The sequence below is a fragment of the Gadus chalcogrammus genome, chromosome 10 (assembly GCF_026213295.1).
Source record: "Gadus chalcogrammus isolate NIFS_2021 chromosome 10, NIFS_Gcha_1.0, whole genome shotgun sequence".
NCBI lineage: Eukaryota > Metazoa > Chordata > Actinopteri > Gadiformes > Gadidae > Gadus > Gadus chalcogrammus.
In genome coordinates this window covers 9,015,778-9,035,777 of record NC_079421.1, presented here as the reverse complement: position 1 = coordinate 9,035,777, position 20,000 = coordinate 9,015,778, and the positions used below count along the sequence as shown (strand labels likewise).

At 42.7% G+C, this 20,000-nt stretch overlaps 1 protein-coding gene across 7 annotated transcripts in view; it reads right to left on the bottom strand.

The window, feature by feature from the left end:
- Nucleotides 1–12,468, bottom strand: part of csnk1a1 (casein kinase 1, alpha 1) — a 29,569-nt gene extending 17,101 nt beyond the window's left edge. For 2 of the 7 annotated variants that reach the window (XM_056600888.1, XM_056600885.1), the window contains exons 1-5: nucleotides 11,785–12,453; nucleotides 11,367–11,473; nucleotides 8,369–8,495; nucleotides 7,760–7,858; nucleotides 1,554–1,637 (exon numbers count right to left, since the gene is read on the bottom strand). In XM_056600888.1, coding sequence (XP_056456863.1) covers nucleotides 1,554–1,637; nucleotides 7,760–7,858; nucleotides 8,369–8,495; nucleotides 11,367–11,473; nucleotides 11,785–11,907 — 540 coding nt within the window. In that variant the 5' untranslated portion in view covers nucleotides 11,908–12,453. Of the gene's footprint in view, nucleotides 1–1,553; nucleotides 1,638–7,759; nucleotides 7,859–8,368; nucleotides 8,496–11,366; nucleotides 11,474–11,784 lie in introns of all 7 variants that reach the window. The other 5 variants (XM_056600887.1, XM_056600886.1, XM_056600891.1 and 2 more) reach the window with 5 other exon arrangements.
- Nucleotides 12,469–20,000: the final 7,532 nt, after the last annotated feature.

Sequence of the window (20,000 nt, the reverse complement as noted above, 5' to 3'; positions counted from 1 at the left end):
TTGCGGCAAAAATAGAAATGCTATGGAATGATAGCGCTGCGGCACGGCGAGCCGTTCCTGGGACATTGCTGAGACGTTCCGCATCGGCGCCCGATGGAAATGGTCTCATTGATTAGAGTGGAACCTATCTGCTGCGGTGACCGCGGCCAAGACGTGCCGCAGCCGTAACGTTGCTGTAACGCGTCCCCCCACGCGCCTCGTATTTCAGGAAGAAAAAGTTATATTCAAGGTCAAGCTTTTGACAATATGTGCATTTGATGGTGTATTCAAGCTAAGAAGAATTTCGGGAGCATTGAAAAAATAATTCAGATTTTTTGGTTTCAAACGCGGAATAGTTTGGATTATAGCACGCAACCAACGTAGCTTGTTGATATATTGTTGGGTGGTGAAGGTATTTTTATTGGGTACAAATCTCCACTAGATATTTGACAAATGATGCATAATAAGCATGAGGCTACCCTATCGTAAAGGAAATGGACACTCGCTACCCAGGCTTAACATGCGCAGATGGCAGCTACACGCCAAGAAGAATAAAAGAACCAAGCAGTGTGAATGAGTCAAGGTTTTTAACCTACTGCTTGGTTGTGAAAAAGTAACAAAAAGCACTTCAAAACAACACAACTTAGAAATATTGATGGACAGTGGAGCATTTTTACATACATTTATAAACAAAACGTAATACAAGATGTGGATTATGCCTAAATGTATATTCGATCCACTATTTTTAGTTGTTGGTTAGCTATAGAATTGTAAGATATTTGGTATTTTACACATATACACAAACACATACCTCCTATCATGTATGTCACTTCTGCCCTATTGGTAGTACACTTTTCCACAGCTGAATAAATGCGCCATGGCTCAGATCCTGTTCTGGTTTTAACTATGGATGTTGACCAGGGACAACGTTAACAAACCATGAGAACTGTGCAGGGAGCCAATTTATCATTAAATCGTGATTTTCTCTGCTCCATTTATCTTACAGAGGGGCTGAGTTTTTATAAGCAGTACATTAACGGAGCATAAAAAACATTAGGCCTACTTCCCTGCCCGTCTCACAGTGGATGTGGGGTATGGTCAGGGTACGTTATATAAAAACTCCAGGTAAAAAGTAAAAAATATATTACCTTACGAAATACGATATTTAGGTCAAAATTACCCCATACAAATACATGACTTTATGTCATTGATTTAGTTACCTTCAAAGAAACCGAAATTAGATCTGTTATTTGTCTAAATAATACAATATCTTGTATATCAGCTGAGACCAAAGTTATATCAAGAGTGGTTCTTGTTTTGGGCTAGTAATACTTAACTGATGTTTTTAAAAGGGAGAGAGTTTGAAACAGGCTTATCTCTAGATTCCAGATGGTTCGGGATAGAAATGGAAAGATATCCTTTCTGCTCATTACCATACAGAATATTCTGGTAATGTGTAAGCACGGCTGAGGTCATGGTGCGAGTGGCCCTCAAATTTCGCTACTATACAGTACTGTATGGGAGTGAAGCGTCAACTGGTGTAGTGATACTAGTGTTATGGTAAAAGGTCACACCTGGTTTAATCCTGAGAAAGATGGATCCTGAGCAGAGCTAACAGCCAAGCTTCGTTTCCTCTTCCCCACTGAAGAGTCTAAACACTAGGGCAGACAGTAGAGGGGTAGGGTCAACAACACACAGGCTCTAACCACCTTCAACAGATTTAGTATGGGTCAAACTAGCACTTCGGTTTTGGCCGCATGCTTAATGGGCAAATTATTTGTCATAATTTCAACAAAATGTAGTTTTGACTCCAGTCATTGAGGCACAGGTATGATGTTCCCGCTGTGTGCAGCGTCTTTGGGCAGAAAACCTGTTCTAAGACGAGGACTATCCTTGTTTCATGTATGCAAAGTTTAAGTTTGCCCAATATACCTGAAGTGCAGGGTCAACTCATACTAATTCTAGATCTAATAAGCAGACAACATCCCCGGAGAAGGCCAGCGCAGACAGGCAACACCACGGCTCCAAAAAGAGCAAAGGAAGGTTAGGATAGATGGGGCAGAGCAGGGGCAGGGAGGGCCCAGGGCTGTCCAGGCTCCACTAAGGGCAGAGAACATATGGAGATACGCCATACATTGGTTTGCATTACTCATTAAAATAAAACTAGTTCTTCATGCTGTCTTCCAAGAACAAAATTAAACCAAATTTTGCAATATAAGCTGTAAAATAAAATTGTAGTTACAGTGCAATACGCAATAATAAATAATCACTTCATTTTTCATTTCATGCTTATATGGTAGAAAGTATATAATCATGTTTTAAGAAGAATTTCAGGGAAAAGCAGGAAGTTAACTTGGCTGCAGCAGCTTAAGTCTAAACCAGTGAGATAAAGGGAATGGTGCCACATATACAGAGAGAAAAGGAAAAGCACTTTGACATTGTAGTATACCTAGTAGGGCTGTCACTTTTTATTCGAAGTTCGAATATTCGTTCGAAGGTGGGGTGAAAAGTTCGAAATTCGAAGTGGAATTCTCCATTCGAACTGTAAAAATGCGCTATAAAGAAGAGAGCGGCGAGTGGCTTTTCCTCAATAAAGCGGCCCTCCTGGATCCCCGCTTCTCCCGGTTAGTCCACCTTTCCCCTGCACAGAAACATCTCTTGACTGAAAGCCTCTCACACGAGCTCATTGAAACGGAGACCGACACTGATCGCACAGGACAGGGAGAAAAGTCCGCTGCTGCGCTGGGCGCGATGGGCAGCCTGTTTGGGGACTTATACAGCACGGCTGACAGAAGCAGCAGCAGCGGTAACGGAGAGCTGCGAGACTACTTGTAATTTTCTTTCCGTAAGGAATAAAAAGAGCAGCATGCCGTGTTGGAGGTCGGCCTCACAGATTGTTCGTTTATATAGGCCGTGTGTGCCATGGACAACATGCGCTCCGCATATCGCGCTCCGAGCAGTTATTGTTAATGCGTAAAAGACAGCCGCACTTGTGTGTCGGAGCTTCCTCTTGTTGTGTTTACAAATGTGTTATCAAAGATGTGTTTTTATCCTGTGCTGTTATGAATTCCGTAGGTATACGTGATTTCCACAAGAAATAAAAAGAAACACGACAACAGTCGTTGTCGTGTTTCTTTTTTTTTTTTTTTTTTAATAGTTCTATGGGGGGGGGGGGGGGGTCGAATGTATTCGAATGTATTCGAATTAATTATGGACATTCGAAATTCGTTCGAATTTCATTTTTGGAAAAAGTGACAGCCCTAATACCTAGAAGTCTATTCAAAGTTTAATTGAAGATTTTGAAACCTGTTCTGAACAGCTAGCGTGATGCCCATCCAAGACAAGGCATAGTGTGGCACTCCTTGCCCCAGTGAGGTTGACTCATGCGCTTTTCCAATCAAAATTGTCTCAACCCTGGTTTAAAAGATTTATCTTAGCCTACACGGTGCCATGCAATAATGATCGAACCGTTAACACCAATTGACCATGCGGATGTGTGCACTTGCACGTGCCGTTTTACACTGTTAAAAAGGACCTGGCCGGTTTGATATATAAACTAAATAACCCAGGTTAATTAAGGACTTTGACTATTTCCACATGTAAAACCGGCATGATTTTTGTGAAGCTCTACTCTTGTGGTGGAGACTTTCCTTAAATATGGCGAACAATTGACATCCATTTGATAAAATAGCTGTATCTTTCGCCAATAGTGCAAACAAATCCTACATTTATCTACTCCATTTCAACCGGCGGGTCATGCATTACATGATCCAGTTGGACCCAAAATTAACAACTGTGCTCATGACCAGGACTTTAAACATTTAAGAATTCTAACTTGCCTGATAGCATGCAGCGGGGGGGTTAAGGGATATACAAAATGTTATTGCGATAAGTAAATACACCTTTAATTACCCTCATGACTCATTGAATACATAACGTTATCTTAGCACAGAAACCCTACAGCACGCTTCAGTCTCCAAGTCCGTCAGAATGTGCAGTGCGTTAACACTGAATCTTAACTTGTGAATTCAATAGTTGATGGGCCCTATTGGAGACAGCCATCTAGACATGTAACTATGCCCCGACTTGTGTGGGAAATAACAAGATAGTTATGAAACTGGTTAACCCTCGTATGGGATATAATTGATGTCAAAAGATAGTTGAGGCGTGTTGGACGAAAATAAAGTGATTTACAACTGGACAATATCTACAATTGACCTGAGGTTTAACACCCTGACTAAATCCATCAAGATTGTAGTAGGTCTTCAACCAATCAATTTGATGTTTGGTGGTCAAAGTGGGAATCTAAAGATCCAAACCAATTAAAAAGGATGTGACTGGGAGGGATACAGAACTTGCCATGAGGATCCGTACGGTGCTAAACGTACGACTCAACAACGACTAGATGGTTGACCCACCACGCTGCCTTTACTTAAAGTCTGAGAACTTTCCCTAGGAGACCCGGCTTCTACTTTAAGATTGTAATTACAAAACACACAAAACACTCAATGTGTCAACACAAAATTCCTGATACGATAACGCTTTTAATAAATCAATTTTGCAAAGAATGACAAGTGCACAACACCCAGCTTATCTTAGAAACTTTCCTTAGGAATATTCTTGTAACAAATCTACATGCATTATTAAATACATAGCTCTATTCAACACTCAATTATTGGCACAACTATGTCAGCGCTGTAGTCAAATGTAGAAAATTGACTTAGAGTTCCTAAAGGTGAGTGATTTATGAAGAGAAATATATAATTTTGCAAATAAGGATTTCAAATACTAATGTTTTCCGAATATATGAAGACGATGTGATTATTTTTTTTACCATATTTACCAAAATGGTAACCTTGTTAAACCTCTAAATGGGATTAACACACACACACACACACACACACACACACTTAATTGAGAAATAAACATTTAAAGGAGGGAATAAATGTGCCATCGTTTGTAAATTGGACAAGTCAGAGCAAGTGGGCAGCGGTATCAGACACTACGCCCAAACCTAAAGCTCTTCAGTATGCTCCTTTAGAGCTTCCTCAAACGAACATTCATCATCTTTCTTAACAGCCACATTTCCCATTCAAAATGTATATGGGGGATCCCAATACTGTTAATCAGAAACTATTTAGTAAGTAAAGTACCAAAAACACAGAAGAGCAGCACTGGGGTCTCATTTAAAACCGTTGCGTACGCACAAACTGGGCTGAAATTGGCGTACGTGACTCCACGCCACGGTTGTGATCTATAAAAAACCAACTTGACGGGAAAATGTGCGCAGCCCTAAGCAAACTCTGACCCATGCGTACGCAGTTTAGAGGAAAAGGAGAATTGGCGACACAGATGATGTGGTGGCTAACTGAAGTCAGACCGAAGAATTGTAGAGTGAGAAGAAAGATTATGTTCTATCATCGCCCTTCATAAATTTAATTTCAACCCGTATCATGCGTTAAATCTATGTAATCAGAATAATTTAAGTCAACTGCGTTATTTCTCAGTTATAACTCCAGAAACATCTCCTTAGAATAGAAATCAAAAAAATTCTCTATATTTAATCCCGTCACTCCATACTGTCCACTGACGGCGCGACTGCATGGAATAAAGCATCAGTCCAACATGTGTCAATAACATAATATTTTTATGTGACACTGTAAACACATAATCAAATGTCAATTAAATCCCAAGTGTGGAAAACCAAGCCACACTCCTCATCAAAATCGTTGTCCGTTACTCTTGATGCTTTTCATGACAAATCAGGCATTAAAAAGGGGTTATGTTCAAGAACATTTTACGTGGGTGATTACAAACTGATTATCCAAGGTGTTCTCGGTCAGTCTTATTACCGTAACCCTATAAATACAGATGTGAGCGCCGTGGTTATGCTGCACCATATGCCACTTCTGGCGGACCATGCAAATGGCAGGATTCGGAGGGAGAGGGTCTTTAGGGACCATAACGATTTATTGGTAGGCTACATAAAAATATGTAACTTTATGTCAGACCACTTCTTTTTTAATTCTGGGACTGTGTGCTCCGTGCTACTGACAGAGTTCACTGCTGCAGCAACATGTTGCCACTCACTCTGCTTTTTGTTGTTGGCGATCACAATCCTGTGACCGCCAAACAAAACTACTTTTCGGGCCTCCATCTCACCAACAAGTGTCTCCACTTTAACCTCCGTGAAATTTCGCTTTTTTGCTTTTATCAGTACTTCTGCCATTGTTTCCATAAGACATAATACTTGCATCCGAGTCCGTTTTATATGCAGATCGAATTCATGAGGTCATTTGCATTGACCATTTATGGTTAAAAAGGGGCGTGTACAGGGCAGAACGTGAAGCTGATTCAGCTGCGCACACTTGTAGGCAGTCTGATTTATAAAGAAAAGATTGCGTACGGTGTGCGTACGCAGGGTTTTATAAATCTGAATATTTTTTGGCGCACGCAAAACTTGGCTTTTGGGCGTACGTACACTTTTAGTAGCGATCCCACGCACAGTTTTATAAATGAGACCCCTGGTGTTTCATAAAACCACCAAATCATTCTGGAGAGACATGAGAACACTGAATATTCATTGTTTTTCATAAGGCTTAAAATAGCAGATGGGTAATCTCTCTCCTTCCGTTCCAGCGTAATAGAGCAAGGCAGTAAAGTAAAGAAGTTAACAGTTTGTAAGTGAAAAGCTCGGGCAGAACTCTGAACACCACCAACTATGTGCTTGCCCAGCACAAACTTTATGAGGCACCAAGGCATAGATCTTGTTTTTTTAAACTACTCCAAAAAATTGCTATGTCACTCGTTTCGTCTGTCTCCAAATATGGATATGAATCCAATACAATTCAGCTGAAAGTACACTTCCAAAATATAGCTTGGGATTCATCAAAGATTACTACACCAATATATTTAATATCAGTGTGATCAAGTAAAGAGGGTTGCAGCTAATGTTCATTAAGGACTTGCTTTAGCGTAGCCAAATGTTGCCTGTCTGCAAGGGCTCACAATTACAGGGTATTCATAATGTTCAGGCAACGAGGGTATCTTTGAACAAATCATACAACAAATAAGGAAAAATAAAAGAGGAGGCTCTTCTGTGTGAATGGAGAAAATAAATAGTTTTACAACATTTTGGAAAAAGGCCAGCAGGGATATAATTTAGAGTTTATTAAATAGCGTAAGCATACATCTTTACTTCTAGCTCTTTAATTCTCTAATATCTTCATAGGCCCCTAATAATTAGTCATTCTAACAGTTTGACCTTTTACCCTAGCATTAAATCTTTTACCCTTAAATGATTTTAATCTTCTACCTAGGACAACAATCCATTATCAACATGGTAAAGGGCTGAAGGATTTTAAAGAGCGATAAAGTTTAGGTCAATTGAACTTGACATTAATGATGAAAAAACGAATGAGTTAAGATTTGGTTTCCCATTTGTGTGCCTCTTTCCAACGTTAAATTCTCTTTGCCATTCATGACATCATTTAACTGATTGACTTAGAGGATGGGCATGATTAAGTTGAGGGGAGTACATCACAAAGTGTGTATCTTTTAACAGTATTGAAATGCATAATAGATAGATCAAAATTATTCATTATTAATGGCTCTAATCACTATTCAATTGCTATACAACTGAAACAAAAGTGAACGGTTAAGTGAGCCTGCAGATTTGTAAACGGAATTGTCTGGGAGCTAGGGGTAAAATGTATCAAGCAACAATGTATTCACTGGAAAGATGATGGTTTTGGAATTGCAAGAGATTGTGACGCCCTACCTTGTTACAGTGTCGACCGATGCCCATGAGGAAGTTATCTGGCTTTATGTCTCTGTGGATGAAGTTCTTTGTGTGCACATACTCGATTCTGCTGATCATCTGGTTATCAAAAAAAAAGGTAGAATCAGAAACACATTCAGAATAAGTGGAGCACCGAAACTCTGGGCCCACAGCTAACATTTTATATTGGTGGCATTGGTGCACCTACCTTTTTAATCTGTGGGCACCCTAGCATATTTGGTCACTGCCCTTTATTCAATCCTTCATAAATTGTAAAATATTGTCATTGCATAGCTCCATTTCTAGCGATAACACCTCAATTACCTACAAATAATCCTGGCACTGATTTACCGTGCATCCAAATGATAAATGTAAGCAGGCTTGTGCCCCGAAACTGTGATTCTACATTTCTGTAATTATTAAATGTTTGGCATTTAACTTGATCGAATAAAATGATAAATGATTGTGCTTAGATCTTAAGCTTAGTCTTTCCTTCTACTTGTTATGGTGCATGTGGCCTTTATTTTCTTTAAATGTCAATGGTTAAACCCAGGTTTATGAATAAATGACAAAAAAAAAAAAAATAGGAAAAAAAGTAAAGCCTTGTACCTGATCGGCCAACATGAGGACGGTCTTCATGGTGAAGCGCCGGGAGCAGAAGTTGAACAGGTCTTCCAGACTGGGTCCTAGCAGGTCCATGACTAGAACATTGTAGTCCTTCTCCTGTCCATACCACCTGAAAAGAAAATCACAAGAGTATATGGTCAGCCCTCTGATGGCTTTACCTGGAGGATGAACACAATTCTAACCCAAACAAGGTGTTGAAATCCCAGATTATTCAGGATAAAATTACATTAATACATTTTTTTCTACAGCAAATTATGCAGTTAGGCGATTGGACGAAAACATTGCAAATTACCAGTGGACTTTATTTGAAGATCTAGTATATATTTATGGTAACTGCTCGGACCAGCAGATGCATAAATCACGCTCAAAGGAAAGGTTCAAATAAACCTTGTGTCAGACTACTTATAGTCATTGCAAGATTCCAACTGATCAAAATCTCACAGCAGCGTCTAAAGTGTTAAAAAATGTGAAGCTACGCAACCAGTTAATTCAACTGATCACCTGAGGAAGGAACATGCAGGCTAAATCCAACCATAATATTGGAGACAGTTGATAAACAATGGATTAACAGCCTAAAGACGCAGATGACAGCACACAAAACAGGTGTTGATTTTTTTTATTTGGTTGGGCTTGACGGATAGCTATAATGTAACGCTATATAGAGTTATTCCCCCCCGCGGTACGAGCCGAACAGTGACAACCATCACGGTCTAAACCAAACCCGGGGGGGGGGGGGGGGGGGGATAGTTCCCCATCTAGTACATTTACATTTAGCAGACGCTTCTATCCACAGCGACTTACATCAGTTAATACACACATTGACACACCGACGGCAGAGTCAACCATGCAAGGTGACAGTCAGCTCGTCAGGAGCAGTGGGTTAAGTGTCTTGCTCAGGGACACATCAACACTCAGCTAGGAGGAGCTGGGGATCGAACTAGCAACAGTTGTTACAATACAATTGCTCTACCTCCTGAGCTAAGCCGACCCGATCTAGTAAACCAAACATGATCTTGTTTTTGTATTTCTGCAGAGTGTGTGATGAATATCAGACCTTCAGGTGCATGCACAGAACCATTCCTCTACACAGACCCCTCAGCCTCTTAGCCTGGCCCTTTACGTCTCTTGGCCGTTTAGAAACCAGATGGCTGCTGTTTCAGGTTCAACCAGACTTTTTGGTGGGAATTGCAATCATGGAACCAAGTTGTTCAATGTTTTGCACTCAATTATGTTTTGCTATTTTTATCTAATGACCTTTAACAAGGAATTGAGACGCAAGTGACCAAAGATATCAAAGTAAAACTAATTATTTTACCTCTGCAACCCACTAAGAATGAATCAGCCGTGTATATCAGTTCACTCCCTGCACAGCTTTTTCATCCTATGAATCACTGTTGCAGCAAAGTGGGTGAAGGGTGAGGAAGGAGCATCAGGCTGAGCAGGTTAAACAGGTTCTACCAATGGGCCCATTGCAGTGGGATTGGTTTACTTGAGGAGGTTGTCTGTGCTTTCTTCAGTGTTTGCAATGACTGCAGAAAATGTGTTTTATAAAACCAAAACATCAACCTCGTTAACAAACTAATAGTTTAGTTTCCAAAGTATGAATAGGAGATTCTAAATATACACAATTAAAATTGAGCAAGTCGTATTTGGGGAGTTAATAAAATGCATTGCTCTTTAATTAAAACAGTTTGTAGAACAGTAAATTAGAAAAAGAGTAGCAGACTTCTGCATTAGCCATTGTTTAGAATAATACAAATATCAAACACCAAAAACATGAAGCAAGCAGAGTGAGGCTAGTACCCACATGAAGGTAGATTGGTGCAATTATTTTGGGGGCTGACTGCAAGACAAGTGCACCCCTAAACCCAACTATAGGCTACAGATCTCATTTGCCAACAGGGGTTACTAGACACTATGTCCTAGTTGTTGAACGCACAGGCGATCAAGTTCCAGCCAGCAGCCATTGGGCTGGCTGCCAATAGTCAGGGTGTGTGTGCATTTGAGGGAACAGAAATATTCAGCAGGGTGGGAAGACCGACAGAATGTTTGACTATAATTACTGAGGCCACCAATTTAGCTTACTCCCACAAGGAGCCTATACAAAGTAATAACAGGTTGTCTTTTATTTTGACCTAAAACCCAGGTTAATAGGACTTGAAACCCACTGTAAAAACCATTTGGCAAACTAGGATGATCTATGGCAGTTCAAAGCCCTGTGCATTTTACTTTTCACCTGCCTGCAACAGTCCATCAGCACCCCTCCCTACCTCACGAAACAAATACAATGTTCTTGTGAATCGGAATTCAACGTTTAGTGTTCGAACCAGGCTGCCGTGTGGTACCTACATTTAATGGGTTGACCATTTGGCAATAGGTCCCAACTTATTCCTTTGTAACAAATAGCAAATTATCAACTATTAACTACACTAATATATATGCGTTTATTAGGGTTTTGAAAGGACCTTTGCTTACACGCTAGCAACAAACGTAACGCAGACATTTGAAGACAATCTTCCATTTGTTCCAATACAACCGTGCTCCATTCCAGAGCAAACGGTTCAACTTGCCAAACATTTGACAGTTGACACACAAGTGCGTATCGGTCAGGCCGAGCCAACACCCAGCCCGACAGTAGCCAAGGTTAGGCTGCTGCTTTCTGCTCGGCCGCCATTTTCTAACAGGGAGTGGAAGACATGTTGGAGCAGCACAACAAAAGAGGAGCGGCCATTTCCAGCTCTCTACTTCTTCATTCGCTATCATACATTTAAAATAGGTACGGTTCGTTAAGCATAGGCCTTCACAAACATGGTATGTTTAAACAGCGTTCTGTCTCTGTAGCAGTCCTACGGTGGACAGCAGATAAACTGGTTAGGGCTGTGGACCCGACGGCTTTAGTCGTAAAGAACCTGATTAAGGCTCGACGTCAATGCGCATTTTACCACCGCCACCCAGAACACAATCACTGATATAACCTTACCTGATGTGGGGAATGCCGATGCCTCCTTGTAGGATCTTGTAAAGTTTACTTTCGTATAGTAGCTGTGGATGTCTGGCTTTCTGCGATTCCAATTTGACTGCTACCTCCTGAAAGAAATACTGCATCTCAACACAGCTGACCAGGTTTCAGACGGCTCTGTCGTAGGGGCTCATGCTCAAATCAGGATCTGGATTACTTTGAAAACCCACATAGGTTCGATTCGGGGACATTATCAAGGGCACAGTGGAATACATTTAGTAACTATTGAATTAAGGCGATCAAGAGATGGACGTGGGGTCGAGGCCTTCCAGCACCACGCCATACTTAACGCTAAGTAGCCTTATAGAATGCTCTAAAACCCATAAAGACCGATCTGCCTCGAATATCAGTATAACAAAGACATGGAGCAGTGGGTTACCTCTCCGTTGGTGATATTGATGGCCAGGTAGATATCTCCGAACGACCCCGACCCGATCTTCCGGACCAGCTTGTATTTTCCTCCGACTATAAACTCGGCTTTGGAGCCGCTGCTACTCGCCATAATCCCCACCAATTATTACGGCAATTTCGATTAGAATCAGTATAATATAAAGAACATACAAAGTCAGATTAATTGCCGATTTATCGAGGAGATAGTGCTGATCTAACGTGCCTCCCGAGAGGTGTCGTCGAAGCCAACAGTGAAAAAAACACGTTCTCTACCAGCGGAGTAACTTAACGAAACCAACACGACCAGTGTGAAAAGTGTGGTTAATCAGACGGTAATCCAAAACTAATCGAAATAAAACGTAAAGTCATCCGATCGGAGCAGCCGTTCTGCTAGCCGGACATCGCTACACCAGAGGTCCACACATCGACAGTCCCTCGACTCGAGGCCAATAAGTCCTCAATTCAATCTTCGGATGGTATTTAGTTCGATATTCGCTAGTCCTTTCACGACGTTGGTCGACGAAATCGAAGGGTTGCAGCCGTCTTTACAAAGCGCAACCCACTGGATCCGCCATCTTCTCCTCGCAGTCTTTTCTCTCCTTGTTTCCGTTCGCACTGAGCTAGCATTAGCTAACCACCGGGAGCGCGCACTGGCGCGCGCACACTGTCCTCTCGGGGACGCGCTGTGCTCTACTATGTAGTTTAAGCGTCTAGCCAAACCATGGCCATTATGCTTTTATTTTATTTTTTTCCTAACCTTAATCGGGATTCCTTTCGTGATTTATTTGAAACTGTATCATAATCAAAATGTTTTAAAGTTGTAAATCCCCTAGATTGAGCATGTGAACCACCTCGTGTCTGATCAGAAGAACCCAGCGAAACTCGAGGGCATTCCTCCTCTCCCCAAAACGTGTCCGAATCCGTTTTCTCAAGCAGGTCTATACAGAGCCTAGAACAGAACAGAACAGTGCAATTGGCAATAAAGCTAAAATACAACAGGTTTTTTAATTTAGTTCCGTAACTAGATGTGCTGAAAATACGAGAGGTGAAAGAGGCGAGTATCAAACATATGTTGAGTCCAATTATTTGAGGTCCATAAATAATAAAAATAAAAATATGGTAAAAACAAAATTTAAACTTGCTTGATTACATTATCATTCAATATAAAGATATTTATACAACGGGGGGCCTAAATCCAGCGATCTGATTGGTTCCTAACTGTTGTATAATGAGCGTATACATAACTGCTATGACGCCCGATCATTTTGTGAAAGTATCACTCCGCGCCTTGAAGTGGAAACCGGTACAACCGTTCTCTCGGAGGGACGCTAAAGTGTGTTGCATAGCGACCGTCGTGCATTTTGAAGGCAGCCAGGAGCAGGAGGGACTACTTTTTGGTAGTCTTTATAAAACGGCTACTTTGACTTTCTTGGTTTCTTTTTAAATGTAGTGTGTCTATGACTTTCGTTTCGCCATAACAGTAACCGTTGTATAAAAGCAATAGATCACTTCAGTCAGTGGCATGTGCTCATTATACCACTGTGAAGGGGGTCGCCGGCATAGGCGTCGATTACGGGGGGGACATGTCCCCCCCACTATTAGAAAAACGAATTTTGTCCCCACCACTTTTAAAAATGTGTAAAAATAAATAAAAATAAATTAAAAATCCCCACATACTCAACCGAAATCGTCGAGTCTAAAATCATGCGATAGGCGCGCTTGAAGACATCATTTATTAGATAGGCCTACCTAAAAAACCGTTGGAACACACAAGACCGGAACCCATGGCAACGCCGGTAAACAAACCCCGACTCCCGAGAAGCCCAATCCCTATGAGCTCCCTGCGCTACGGCCATCCGGAGGCACACAGAGCTTTTGGCCGTGATATTATATATACAATTATATTATATTATATACTATTATATATAGAGCTCCGAGAGTCGCAAACGGCAACAATCACTTTCTCCTCCATGCTGCAGTACACCCCGGACTGCACTGCGCTGAGTTTGACGGTTGAACGCTGATTGGCTGTTACGTTACACATGTCACTCAGTGGCCACGCTGTTGAACGCTGATTGGCTGTCATCACGCGAAATTCGTGTCAAAGTTGAAATTTTTCGCGCCACAAATCCTCGTGAACGCGCTTGCCTGTGCACAGCGAAAGTGTGGCGCGACAAATCAAAAATATTCGCCCGATACGCGTCTATACGTTCACTTTGTATGGGATCTTGTCGTCCCGTTGTATTTTGGGGTGAACGCACTGGAGAAGTTTCAAGACAGACAGACAAAATTGACATTTTTATTCAGAAAATAGCCGGTCCTTTCGCTTCCTATAAAAAGCATGTTTGTGACACTGGATATCGATATGGATACGTCATCTAGCCTGCATGTGGAGGGCCACATAAGGTAAGAAATTGGTTTACGTAAACTTTGCTGCTGGTTCTGTTTGCTCGTGAATCGTGATGACCTGGCCAAACGTTACCCACGGTCCCAAGCGATTTTGATCTGATTCTGGTTGGTGCTCCAGTTAGTATGCGTTGTATATATAGATTGCAGCTAGTAGCAGCTACACACGGTGCGATTGCTATGCCAATGTGGTTATAGTTGGTTTTGTCTGATTGAGATATGTGACGACTTGGAGCCTGGTAGGCCTATCCTGACATAAATATGTTCTCGCATAACCTGTGTGATTATCCTAAACTGAAGGGGATTTTATTTGCGGACAATTTTCTTATGATGTTGTAACGAGTGAAGTCTACATTGGTCCTTCGCAAGTGTTTACTGGTGGTCAGGATTTGGCAGATGCAATTCTCCTCTGGGTGCTTGTATTTTTCTTTTTTTAATGCAGCATAACATTATGCTACCAGCAGCCCTTGCGCGTCTTCAAAAGGCTGATGCTCAGTACCTCGTTTCATTTCGTAACCCCTTTACAGTCTGGCATTGTTTGTCTGGTAAACTCTGTTGATGTCAAGATAAGTGTTAAATTGCCAACACTGTTCTTTGTCCTGTGTGTATTAGTATTAGGCCTACATATCCCGAGCCAATACCCTGGTGTTTCCAACGCTGTTTTGCAAAACAAGCCAAAACACAAACTGTGGTTTTCAACTTTTATTGTTCGAATAGGATCTTCATAGGGCTGGCCCGAATGCCATTTTTCAGGCTTCGAATACTCGTTGGTTTTTCCGAGCGAATATTCGAATACTCGTTCCAGAAAAAAACACCATCAAAAACAACATTAATAATCCTTATATACTCCCTGGAACCGATTTTGACAGTATCTGCATATTTTGTTGAAGATTTAATAGCTTTTTGAACGTTAATTAGTAGGCCTAAGTAGGTTGAAGTTCCTTAGTTTTTCCCCGTGAAAGCGAACAGCTGTTGCTCCGTTCCAAATCAGCTGTTCTCTGTCATCTCAGCCCTTACGGGAGCTTTTCAATTACTCCTGGAACATGCATCGTTTCAGGGAATTTGTACAATAAATCCATAACAAATACCGAATATTGATTGTCTTATGTGTCCATATTATATCCAATATATTGACCGGGTATTCCCAAGACGCTCACGCTCTGCAACAAGCCAGTCACAGTTGATTGGCGCGGCGCTGTACAGCGAACGTAAACAAACAACTAAGCTAAGGTTTTAAGTATTACTTTTCCTCCAGAGATCCCGCTAATGTTGTGTTATAAAGTAAAGGGAAACAAGATATCTATTCTTCCTCCACCTCTCTCGCTTCTCTGCTTGGTGTCGCTGACGCTTATAGTTTGCCTCCCTCGCTCTGGTAAAGTCACCTACGTGGAAAAAAAAAATAACGCAGCTCCGAATACTGATTTAAGCTTCAAATAATAATTTTCCGAACCAGTATTCGAATATTCGAATAATTTCAACACCTGACAATACACTGTAGAGCATATTGTAATGCAGCGTTGAATGGATGAATAGCTTACATAAGGGTACCCAGCACTTTTCAGACCACACTCAAGCTTATGGTTATTGTCCCCACCACTTCTAAAAACAAACTGACGCCCTTGGTCGCCGGCCCTCCGCTGCGCGTCGGGGCCGGATATAAAGGTTTTGACTGTGGGAGGTTCGGTGTGGGAGATATATCCCCAAACGCGTTTTCAGAACATTCCTTTGGCTAGTTAGGAGATGAACAATTTCTTCGTTTATGGCGGTGTCATGCCAAATTTGTACCGGCTGCCAAATTTGTACCGGGCGCGTCATCCATACGTAATCCATTCCAAACCTGCCTGGCAACAGACGATCGCGTCGAATGACGTGAAAGGTTCACGAACATTCGCGAACCTTCAAGCTCGTTCATTCGCACTTGTCCGTTATCTGTATTGTGCTATTTCGTCCTTGACCTGCTTTAAACACTCAGTTTACTTGCTAAATTTGATCAAACAATTAAATACAATACAAATATAAAGTAAAAACAAGTGTTATCTAGCGATCCGTTTTCTGTATTATGTTTTGGCAACATGAGCGCGAATGTTTTTTGAAACCCGCTTTAAACACTCAGTTTACTAGCTAAATTTAATTAAACAATTAAATACAATACAAATATAAAGTAAAAACAAGTGTTATCTAGCGATCCGTTATCTGTATTATGTTATTTCGTCTTTGGCAACATGAGCGCGAATGTTTTTTGAAACCTGCCCGGCAACGGACAACCCTTACGTAATCAGTTGTCCGTTGCCTGGCAAATGGTGACATTTTCCGAATTTTGTATCGAACGCCATTAAGGGTAGCACCGACATGTGTGTAAAATTTGAACTCGATCCGATGTCTAATTTTGGATTTTTGGGGATTAATGATTTTCCATGTTTAACGTAGCTAACAAACAAATATTCAAAATGGTACCGTTTCGTCATCGACGGTCGAGTCAAAATAGTTTTTAAAGATTTATTTTCGTGTGTGTCTGAAGATGTCGTGTGCAAATTTTGGTGTCGATTGGTCAAAAATGTGGGAGGAGTAGGGAAAAGGCAGTTAAGCGTTTTTTTCAATTTTGTGAAAAAAAATTATAGACGCAAATGGGCGTGGACTATGCCAAAAGATGCAGCAGACTCCAGTGAATCTGTGTGTATAACGTTTTGGACTCTGGGAGGTTCGGTGTGGGAGTTATAGCCCCAAACGCGTATTCCTTGGTATAGCGCCACCTAGGGACCGGCGTGTCTGGATTTTGTTATCTGAGTAGCGGTGCCGGACCTGGATCTAGTCATGCTATTGGCATGTCCGCACCATTTACGGTTTGGGCTGTGGGCCCACTTTTAGCGCGGGAAGTATAAAAAGAAGAAGAATCCTTACAAAAACAATAGGGATCCAACCAGTTGGCTTGGACCCCTAATAATCAGGTCTGTCTCTCAATGAACATTGCATTAATGATTTAAAACATGATCATTAACAATATGACTCTCTTTTTCATCATTAACAAGCAACAAGATGAATGCAAACCCTCCAGTGGGATAGGGGGTTTCACAACCAGGCCAAGGCTCAGTCCGTTTTCATTGCTCATAGGAAAATCACAGCCCTACCCCTCACTGTTGCGCGTTCACACGTCGTGAAGCCATATCCGAAACCCATTTAAAGGTAGGGTAAGGGGGAGGGCTAACATCCCCTCAAAATTTAGATTTTCGATGGGCACACTCAAAGAAACTGAGAACGCACCCGCTGTGACTTGCCCCCACAATACCTTGCGAGAAAATGGAAAATCAAGAAAAGCCAAGATGGCAGGCGAAAAGATGCAACAGGATTGAAAACCACAAATGTCAGTGTTTAATAATCACGCCGGGGGCTCCGCGGACTTCGCAGCCCGGCCACGGGCTCTGCATCTATCTGTTATTATATATTGTACATAACATGTGGCCATATACCCCAGTTCTACCATATAATTCCTTCTTATTTGTTATTTGCTAAGTTTTCTTTTTCAAGATCATTTAGGCCGCTGCCATCACAGAGCCCATCCCTCCACCACCTCAACCACTCCTGCTGCAGCCCTAAAACCCCCAGGAAGATAGAAAGATTAACCATCCACTGATGGTTTAAAACCAAACAAGTTATCGATAAAATGTCATGGTTGATTCCTTTTTGTAGTGTATCTATCCTTTATAGGACGATCCGATACGTATCTAGATACATGTGCTACGATACGATTCAGGGACGATACATTTTAATATGGAACGATTCGAGATGTGATTCGATTCAATGTTCTAACAATCCGGTGCGATTTGATGAGATATGAATCAATCTGATAGATACAGTTAATATTCATTTAATGTTAACGCATACATTTACCTCTCCTGGAACCGTCACCTTATCGTGGTGGAGAGGTTTGCGTGTCCCTGTGAACCTGAGAGCTGTGTTGTCTGGAGCCTTGTGCTCCTGGTAGGGTCTCTCATGGCAGAGTGGTCTCAGGTGAGGGGCCAGACTAAGAATGGTTCAAAAAACTCCAATGAAGAACGAAAAAAGAGGAGATGTGACCCGGCCCGGAGGAAGCCCGGGGCCCCCATCTGGAGCCAGGCCCAGACGGAGGGCTCGATGGCGAGCGCCTGGTGGCCGGGTTTGCCACGGAGCCCGGTCGGGCACAGCCCGAACAAACTACGTGGCACCCCCCCTCTCTTCATCCCATGGGCCCACCACCTGTGGGAAGACCCGTTGGGGTCGGGTGCGCAGCCACATGGGTGGCAGCGAAGGTCAGGGGTCTCGACGGACCAGACCCGGGCGGCAGAAGCTGGCTCTGGGGACGTGGAACGTCACCTCGCTGTGGGGAAAGGAACCGGAGCTTGTGAGGGAGGTGGAGCGCTATCAGTTAGATCTGGTGGGGCTTACCTCCACGCACAGTCTCAGCTCTGGTACCGTACTCCTGGATAAGGGTTGGACTCTATTCTTCTCCGGAGTTGCCGAGGGCGTGAGGCGCCGGGCGGGTGTGGGGATACTCATAAATCCCCGGCTGAGCGCCGCGGTGTTGGAGTTTACCCCGGTAGACGAGAGGGTCGCCTCCCTGCGCCTAAGGGTTGTAGGGGGGAAAACTTTGACTGTTGTTTGTGCGTATGCACCAAACAGCAGCTCAGAGTACTCGGCCTTCTTGGAGACCCTGAATGGAGTCCTGTATGGGGCTCCAGTAGGGGACTCCGTAGTTCTGCTGGGAGACTTCAACGCCCACGTGGGCAACGATGGAGACACCTGGAGAGGCGTGGTGGGGAGGAACGGCCTCCCTGATCTAAACCCGAGCGGTCGTTTGTTATTGGACTTCTGTGCTAGTCATGGATTATCCATAACAAACACCATGTTCGAACATAAGGGTGCTCATAAGTGTACCTGGTACCAGAGTACCCTAGGCCGAAGATCGATGATCGATTTCGTGATCGTGTCATCTGATCTGAGGCCGCATGTTTTGGACACTCGGGTAAAGAGAGGGGCGGAACTGTCAACCGACCAACATCTGGTTGTGAGTTGGATCAGGGAATGGGGGAAATTTCCGGATAGACCTGGTAAGCCCAAACGAGTAGTGCGGGTGAACTGGGAACGTCTGGAGGAGGCCCCCGTCCTAGGTATCTTCAACTCACACCTCCGGCGGAGCTTTTCTGGCATTCCTGTGGAGGTTGGGGGCATTGAGCCGGAGTGGGCGGTGTTCAAAGCCTCCATTGCTGAAGCTGCGGTGGCTAGCTGTGGCCTCAGGGTCTTAGGCTCCTCAAGGGGCGGTAACCCTCGGACACCGTGGTGGACACCGGTGGTCAGGGAAGCCGTCCGACTGAAGAAGGAGGCCTTCCGGGATATGATATCCTGGAGGACTCCTGACTCGGTTGCAGGGTACCGACAGGCTCGAAGGGCTGCAGCTAGGGATGCAAATTATCGAGTAATTCATTAATCGATAGTTGTTTCATCTTATCGATCGATGATCGATTAATTGATAAGCGGCAATTCTTCTGAGAAGCTGAATTTCCTTCTGAATGTGACACATTTAGGTGGTAATTCAACGAAGTCGTTTAGTTGTTGTACTTTAAAATACATTTACATTTAGGGCATTTAGCAGACGCTTTTATCCAAAGCGACTTACAATAAGTACATTTGTCAAAATACTTCCACATATTGTGCATTTGGCGTCTTTGTCGTCATTAACCAACTTAAAGTGGCTCCATACTGCACTCCGTTTTGCCCTCTTCATCGTGTCAGCTGTGTTCGAAATCGTTCCCTATACACTCGTTCCCT